At 33.7% G+C, this 9236-nt stretch overlaps 1 protein-coding gene across 1 annotated transcript; it reads left to right on the top strand.

Annotated features, from left to right (window-relative positions):
* Positions 1–361: 361 nt before the first annotated feature.
* Positions 362–7742, top strand: LOC110112665 (protein EDS1L-like). The gene is made up of 2 exons (XM_020844963.2): positions 362–801; positions 6871–7742. Exons 1-2 carry the CDS (start codon positions 466–468, stop codon positions 7699–7701), a joined length of 1167 nt encoding a protein of 388 aa, XP_020700622.1. The 5' UTR covers positions 362–465; the 3' UTR covers positions 7702–7742.
* The last annotated feature ends 1494 nt before the right edge of the window (positions 7743–9236 follow it).

Genomic DNA, 9236 nt, shown 5'->3' on the forward strand with positions numbered 1-9236 from the left:
AACTTTATTTTTGTTTGACTGGCAATGCCAAGCCGCCCTTGAGTCCACTCCAAATCTCCAATGGGTCCGACTGCTAAGAAAGCCCTCCCTCTTCAAATTCTGGGGAAACGACATCGCCAACACTGAGAAGCAGGGGCGGAACCCCATGGCTCCTAGGGGGGCAATTGCCCCCCCCTCAAAAATTTTTAAAAAATTTATTTATATGATTTTTTTAGTTAATTTACCTATTTTCATTTATTTTTTAGTCTTTATTATAAGAATTTTTAGACAATTGCCCTCTTAAAAATTTTAAAATACTATAATCTTTAGATAATTGCCTACAACAAGTCAAATCCCGCCAGGTGATACTAACCCTTACACCCCCGACATATAAATCTTATAAGTTTGCCCCAGGGCTGGTTCCGCCCCTGCTGAGAAGACGAAGGAGGGGGTCGGGGAGCAGAGAAGACCTGAGGCCCAACGGAGATGAAGCAAGACTGGAATCCATTGGAAGGGATTATGGTGGAGCGTTGTTGCGTCCTTTCAATGAGGGCGCACTCTTCCTCTCCGGCTTCCTCCTTTCTTATTTGCTCCTTCACTGATCCCTTACCGTGTTCCGTCTTCGCCTTCCGGGCTTCTTGGTCCGCCGATGACTGGATAGACGACGATCCGTTCCCTGCTAGCTCGTTCGGCGAAACTGCCGTCGATAACTCTCTCTTCCCTTCGCTCAGGAGCCTCGGTAACGACGTCCCCGCTTTAGTTAATCTCGCGTTCCTCCGCTCCTTCCAAAGAATCCTTGCGGAAGGCAGGCTCCAAGCTGAGGTAACATGTCTTATTTTTGGATGTAGGACTAAATAAATCAAAGTATTAGCATGAAAAAGTTGTATTTTATTTCATATGGCTTAAAAATTATAATATTATATAAAAAGAAAAAAATTTTAGATGTTATACATATAAGAATTAAATGTATTATATATGTAAATATCCTCCTTCCTAATTTTGTCTTTAGTGAGTTGTGGCAGCATTGAAATATCTTGGAAAAGATCATGGATGTAGAATTAAGATAGGAGAAAGGTTCACCCCCCAAAAATAAAACAGGAGAAAGGAGTGCAAGAAGCGAGCTAGTGAGTGCTAATAGGGGCTGCTTGGTGTCCTAATTTGGGCGGATTTAAAACAAGATTTAGCATAAGTCTTGTTAAGTAGAATTTTGAATAATTTAATTTCTATTATTTTATTAAATCCCATTTAGGCTACATTGTTGATTTTCTGGATTTGTTAAGTAGTCAAATAATTTATTAGGATTTAACAAGATTTACTAGTTGCAATGGCAAATAATTTTTTCGATTTTAATCCTCAGAATATTTACTAAATTTGGATTTAGAAGATTTACTATATCCTTCTTGAATTAGATCCTACTTGGAGTTGTAGACAAATAGGCCCATAAGGTTAGTTAATGTAGTAGTGAGCGTAGTGGTTGAGTTGTAGGAACAGTGGGCGGAGGGAAGGAGGGGAACTAAGTAATTATAGAAAATGGGGGAGCAAGAGCTAGGCTGTTCAATTTTAGGCTACCTTATGACATTAATATATAGTTATATACACTTTTGCTAGCAATTTGATTGCTTGTTGAGGAAGGAGAAGAATGATTAAGTGGAAAGAAGAGAAAAGATATATTTTCTTTGTCATGATCTTTGGTTAAGAACTTTTCAGAACTCCTTTATCCTTTAAATTCTTAAATTGCTAGTAAATATTCGTGTCAAAATTTTGAGGCTGCTTAATTTTTATCTCTTGAAGGGACTTCTAAGTGGGATAAAGGCTTGATGTTGTTGTTGTTGTTGAAGGGACTTCTAGCTTTTGCTAGGGAATGAATCCTTTGTTCCTGTTGATATTTCACCTTTATGGATGGTGCTGACTTGCTTTGCTTACCCTGAATGCTTCTTCTTCAGAACTTACTAGATCAGTAAGTTGGGTACTCCTTGACTTGCCTAAGTTTGCATGGTACTTCTTCTTTTGGCCTTGCCTAGTTTAACAAGTTGTTGCGTATTTTGTTGATGGCTAATCTTTCTTTTGCTTGTAAGATGTTGGAATGATTTATGCTGTTGCAGTTTGTTGGGTAAAGTGGTTTATGTAGTTAGCACAGATGGGTACCCCTTATTAGCTTGCCTTGCAGATTCCATTTCCTTCAATGTGTTTGATACCTCTATTTTGCAAATATATATGTTTGCTCTCTTTTTTCATACACAAAATCTCTCTCCCTTAAATAAGGATCCTTTTCATGACATAAATCTAAGAGAATTGTAAAAAATAAAAAAATAAAAAAAAATAATAATAAATAATAAAATAAAATAATAATAATAAAAAATCTAAGAGAATTGTGTCACTGGTCACCTCAGTTATATATTTCCCAATAATGATAGTATGGAGATCTTTTTTGTTCTGAGCGGTGTCTTTGCCTGATCTCTTTATTTTTTTTTGGATGTAGCCTCCAACAATCATAAATAAATGATAAAGTTTTCTCTCCATTTTGACCATTGGGAACAAATAGGCTTTCTTCATTAGGATTCCTTTATGTTGTCTTTCTATTTTGAGGAAGGTTCCATCTTTAGTTGTTTTTGTTGTGGTCGTTGGTCTGATTTTTCTTTTGTTGACTATGATATTTGAGCTTTTTGCATAGATTTTCGTTAAGTTAATATACTACATAAAAACTTATTTATATTCCAATTAAGTTTATAAGGCATTGTTTTGGCTACAAGATTTCATAAAGTCATGCACGCTTTTTTCATGCTTCTGTCTCCTTTTTTCCAATGGATCCAGTTCTCAGCGTCATAACTATCATGATAAAGATGATCAACCTTATTTATGCCATTCTAGACAAGTCATGATTTTTAGGTTCCTAGTTCCACTTCAAGAATGCATATGAGGAAAATTTTAGACATTCAAAGGAAAATTGAGGAAAATTTTAGACATTCAAAGGAAATTTGAAGTTCATGATTGTAACCATCTACTTTATTTGCATCTATTGATCCATCATACATGATTCGTGTCTGTTTTCCATGCATGTTGAATGGAAATGTGTTAAGTTGTCTCCTTGGTAGATATTCGTCCCATCTCTTATCATAAAATAGCATATTTGTCCTCTTCATTGGATACATTACTCTCTTTCCATACACCCCATGGCTAGTAACAGCAACATTTGATGTCTTTAGCATTTCCACTTATTCGATAACTTTCTTACTAAGGTTTCTTGTTTATCCAATTTAATTTCACTGTATATCTGGTTATCCATTGTAGCCTGTTGTATTGGATCTATATGATCTGATGCTAAATAATTCTATACTAGGGTGGGGCTGATGATGAACTTTCTCTCAACTAAGAATGCTAATAAGGATATGACTTAGTGATAAAGTATTTTTGTAGTTTTTTTTTTCAGAACAATTGGTAGACAGGTAGGCCTTGAGGTTGTGGATAGGCTAATACCATCTTATAAGTTTCAACAAAGCATTTGTGTTCTTGTAGGCCTGGTCAATCTTGGTTACCACATATTGTAGAGGCTTTTATGGGGAATAAGAGCTTGAAAAAGATAATCTAAACTGTACTAGATACTTGAATTTACTTTGATGCATGATGCATTTCTCCTCTTACATTCCTTACCTTTCTTCACTGTTCTACTCCATTTATTTCTCTTCTTCTTCTTTCTTCTGACTTTCGGGCGAGCTTGTGGCCGCCCGAGGGGGGGTTCGGGAAGCCATTCAAATAGCTTTGTAAAATAAATACAATGAGTCTATTTATAAATTTCAATAGCACTCAATAATTTCAAATTTAATTAATCTAATTTAAGATTTTAACATAATCCATCCTTCTTTTGTAATTGTTTCCCCTAATTATATGGATGAAGGGTGAAAAATATCTTAGATAATAGCATACAAATGAGCAACCACCTAGCTAGAAGTTAATCACCTGATTTTTATTCTTTTTTTTTCTCTTTCTCCTAATCATGAATATTTTACTATCACAATATTTTAAGTTTTGAAAACCAGATCGAACATCAAATCAGAAGGACGAAAGGTTCAAATGTTCAAATAGTATTGAACCGGATGATGTAATAAATATTAAAATTATTTTGAAATGACTTAAATGATGTAATAATAATACAATGAATATTTCTTTTATTAATCTAATATATAATCTTCTAAATCAAGGCATTTCAACATTGAATATTCTGATTATAATTCTAAAAATTTTGAGACATGCTATTTTGATTATTTTTATGGTATTTAACTCCAGATAATAATAATAATATTCAATTTAAAAGCTCAAAAAAATAAATTGGAGTAGGGTTGAACTTGCTAGAACTTCTAAATCTTTTACTATGGCCATTTAATCAAAATTAAAGGGCTATAAATTGATCTATATTCAAATCAGCCGGTTCATAAAAAATCAGACCAAATTAAAAAAAAAAAAGGAATCGCCCTTAAACTAGGTTATTAATTCTTTCAGATAATGATAAACACAGTAAATAGAAACATTACTATTTAAGAGAAGGAATCCTATGATATTAATAGGAAAAATATGCTGATTGAAACAGTTATTAATGAGATCTCTTGATCCATCTACATTTGTCAATTGGAAGAGTTCAAGTTTAGGATACAGGATTGAGAGCCACATACAAGAGTAGTTCTTTTCTCGAGGAGTTCTCTTAGAATAGTATTGAGTGGAACCATTGGTTAATGTGGTATTTTGAGTGGATTCATAATAGAGTTCAAACACGTGGAAAGGACTGCGAGAAAGAGCAGAGCATGTAATTAATTAAATAATTAATTAGTCAACTTGGACTATTACTAACTTGAGGATTAACAATGCACTAAGGAATTAGTTATTGTTTGCAAGTTCATTGGGCACTAGTGAGAGGATTAATTATTTAAGCATTTCAGTAGCATGAAGTTTTACATGCATTTATAAAGCAAAGTCATTAAGGGGTTGGTTTATCTGATTAGCTCATTAGGTTATGGATGAATTAAGCACCATTTAATGCATTAATTAATTTAAGGGGCTCATTAAGTACTAATTAGATGATTAATTAAATGTAATAAATAATCCCTTGGAATGCATGGGTGAATAAAAGATATTTTTTATTGTATTAGTTTTAAACATTAGGTGCTATATATTAATTTAAAAAAGGATTAATACTTTTTTATTCTCCCATCCATCACATGGGATTACAACCATATTAAAACAAAAATATTGATGATACATAATCAAATTTAGAAGGATAAAATTGATAAATTATTATATGATTTTGAAAATATGCCATAAAAAATATTTAAATTTTAGTATTAATTAGATTGAGCTTGCTTTTATTTTAAATAAAATATTTAAAAATTATTCTTTTATAGTATTTGAAATTAGATAAAATCTTCGAGTACCCTTTTTTTTGTTATAATTAGAAAATTTAATTTTAGAATCAGGATTAATTTAATCTTTTCAGTAATTAGCAAAGTAACATTCTTTTTTATTTGATTCTTCATCTAGTTACGGAGAGAATGGCTTAATGAAGTATGCGTATTATATTAGATATATTAGGTTTATAATATAGTTTCCTTTTCGTCATAGCTTTAACCTTCAAATTGAGAATACTTTCGCTTCCTATCAAATGAATAAAAAAATTAAGGAGATCTATTTTGAAATGGATCTGTTTGTCTCTCTTTATGTGAATTTTTTAAATGAGTGTCGTTCTCTTTTTCCCACTACATATTTAAAATTAATTTTAAATTTGATTTATGGCTTTTAATTAGGACTGGTTTGTTTGTGATCTTTTCAAATTTATTTTAATATTAATTAGGATAAAATGCTGCATTTAAAATAGTACACTGTGTGCCAGTAATCTTGTAGAAGATTTTAGATAGACAGATTAAATAAATATAACTTGCCCATTTTTCATGGCTTTAGCATTTAGATAGAGTACTTTTTATTCCCTCTAAAGAAAAAAAATTTCAAAAAATTTTAAGGGAGCTCCATTTTGAAATGGAGTTTTTTTCTTATGACATACTTTGAAGATAAGAGAAACCCTCATTTTGTCCATTAATATATAGTATATAGAATAGATGAATGATTGAAGTTCCACCTTATGAAGGTTCTTAGATGAAGTTATTATTAAAGATGTTTCAAAACATAAACAAGCAAAGCCATGGAAATATCATATCAAAAACATACTTTGGGTGGAAAAAAATAGATGGTTGCAAGAGAATATTAAGGAATTGCTCTTGCACCTTGGTTTTCATTAAATTTCCTTAAAGAAACCTTAAGCAAAAAAACTCCCTTAGTTATATCTTGTGACTCATGTCGGTTTGCATCCATGAAGAAATCACAGCTGTCATTATTTTGGAAATTATAACCGAAAATAAAAAATTGGTTTCTAAAATCGAGGGCTTTAAATTGATAATTTATATGTAAATTTTCTCAATTGTATAATTTCCTGCACTTCCCCTAAACCCAAACTCAGCCTCTTAATCGCTGCAATTAGAAGTACAAGTTATAAGATAAGCAAATAGAAGGGAATGTAGAAAAGCAGCACTATGCTGGGGAACCTACTTGTTGCTATACTCCTCTTCTAGGTTAGCAGAAGCTTTGAAAAGAAACCTCAAATATAACAATGCTATATATGCTCCTTATTTCTGTAAGGATTTTAGGCACAGGAAACGAAAGATATCTTCTCTGTATAAAAGTTGCCAAAATGAATTAATGAATGAACGATAAATTGAACTCAACTCTTACTATAATAGTGAAAATCTAATTGTCTTATTAACTTTCTATTATTAATGCAGTTAGAAGCTCTCTCTAGTTTTTTCTTTGAGATGAATGGATGGTTAACATAAAATCATTCATCATGACTTTCAGGTTCATAGGGTTGTAGCTGAGAAGAAGCAGATAGTTTTTACTGGCCATTCTTTTGGAGGAGCAATGTCAGTCCTTGCGACAATTTGGCTCCTTGAGCAATGTGTCAAATTTGACAATAAAAGTCAAGTAATTCCTTTCTGTTTGACTTTCGGGTCTCCACTTGTAGGTGATGGTGTTTTTTGTCATTCTCTACATCGAGAAGGGTGGTCGCGCTGTTTCTTTCATTTTGTGATGCCATTAGATATCATTCCACGAATTTTATTAACACCATTGGCATCTTGTAAAGAAGAACTTCAGGCCATTCTGCATTTGGCATGCCCTAAATATCTTTACTTCAGCCTTGATGTCATTGGGAACTCTCAGCTTGTGGCATTCTTCTACAGCACTATATTGAGAAATGCACTATTACTTTCCTGTCATAGGGCCTGTTTAGCCATGGGATGTGCAAACCCATTCTTTGGATCCTTATCTGCATTTGTTAAGCTTTCTCCTTACAGACCATTTGGCACATACTGTTTCTTCACCAGGAAGGGGCGACTAGTTAACTTTAAGAACTCAGATGCTATTCTGCATTTGCTATTTTATTGTCTCCAACTGAATCCTGAACAGGAGCTGGCAGAGCTTGCCTATGGTAGTCTTAAGGAGCATCTTCAGTATGACACAAAAGTAAAAGAATACTTGGAGGTGCAATATTTTGTTGATGTAGATTATTTAGAGAGAATTCCATTGTCCATTAATGATACCCTTAGCAATGATAGGCAGGTATTTGGGGTAAATTTTGAAGATCTTGACCTCGTAAGTGTACCTTTCTCCAATTGCTTAAGCTTCTAGCATTGCTTGTTAAAAGGATAATGGAATTTTTTTTTTCTTAACTATGCTGTTTTTATTATTCTTTTTTTTCCAGTAGTATTATTAGTTGTCATTGTTTCAGTAGTAGTCAATTAAAGAACAATTATATTTTCCTTTCTTTAATTCTGCAAGCTAACATTCCATTGCATCAAAACTGTGAAAATAATTAATCTTTTAATTAGCCTTTTAATTAATAATGAAGATAGTTTTATTGAATAGTAGAAGTATATAATTAGTTGGTAGTTGATCTATCAACATGTATTTGCTTGGGGCTCAAGTTGTATTTGAAGCATCTTCCAACTATTTACATTTTCAAAGTTTGTAGTTTATGTCATTTTTTTTCTTATTCCTTGGCTGTAAAACTGCTTGATCAGTTATTCAAACTTATATCTACTAGTAAGGAATTGTATGATTAACCAACTTTCAAGCTAAATTCAAAATTAATTTACAAGCTTGACTAAGTTCAACAATGGCAGTAAATAAAAAGCAGGGGCTATGACTTTTGATTATTTATATAGTAGGCTGGGTACTAATAGAGAAAAGGAAATTTATTAAATAACAAGTAAAAGAAAATAAATCTATTGATTTTGATTAGATTCAGTGTATTATAAGTAAAAATAATAGCATTCTATTTGTTGGTGACATTATCAGACTAATGATATGTAGGAGTGTTAATATTTAACCCGATCCAAAACTTGATTTAGATCCGACCTAAAAATTTAGGGTTTTGGTCAACTCGTTTGACATACCAATCGGGTTCAGGTTCAAGATTTATACCCGTTTGCAAAAGCAGGTCGTGTTCGGGTTGACCCGAAAATCCGAAATCAACCCAAAATGACCCGATACCTTGTAGCCGATGGCCTCGATCCCGCGCTTGTGACCTGCTTGCACTGCACCTTGACCTATGCGGGTCACACCCACTCCTACGCCCTCATGGCCGCAATCCACACCAGCACCGCTCAAGCTATCCAGCGAGCTCGTGTCTGCACCGAGTCATTGCTCGAACCCTCGTCGGGAGCTCGCTCCCACACCACACGCGACACACCTGTGCCCGCGCGCTTGAGTTCGTACGAACCTCACCCGAACGCCCAACTCCTTGCACGCATGCTTCGGCCTTCGCCCGCTTATGCCTGAACTGTTCGCACTTTGCTTGCGCTTGGGACCGGGAAGGAGATTCAGGTTAGGCTGGTTAGCGGGTCGGGTCAACCTAGTAACACGGTGGGTTGGGTCCGGGTCAAAAATTCTAACCCGTTTACATAACTAGGCCAGGTTAGGGTCAACCCGTTTGGACCCGGGTCAACTTCGGCTTCGACCCGAACCCTACCCGAAAACCTTTTTTGACACCCCTAATGATATGTTTCTTTTAAGAAATTGAAACTATACAATGAAATTCTCAACATAGAAAAAAAGTTGTTTTTATAGAAAAACTAAATAAAAATAAAATTAATTAAAAAAAAAGTAAAGGTGAGGTAGTTTCAAAGATTCCTAGAGATAAATATTTGGGCTGATTTGATATC

The sequence above is a fragment of the Dendrobium catenatum genome, unplaced genomic scaffold (assembly GCF_001605985.2).
Source record: "Dendrobium catenatum unplaced genomic scaffold, ASM160598v2 fragScaff_scaffold_716, whole genome shotgun sequence".
In the NCBI taxonomy this organism is placed as follows: Eukaryota; Viridiplantae; Streptophyta; class Magnoliopsida; order Asparagales; family Orchidaceae; genus Dendrobium; species Dendrobium catenatum.

Coding starts and splice junctions, on each gene's coding strand:
- LOC110112665 (XM_020844963.2), top strand. CDS start 466: ATGAAGCAAGACTGGAATCCATTGGAAGGGATTATGGTGGAGCGTTGT. Junction 802..6,870: donor AAGGCAGGCTCCAAGCTGAG/GTAACATGTCTT, acceptor CATGACTTTCAG/GTTCATAGGGTTGTAGCTGA.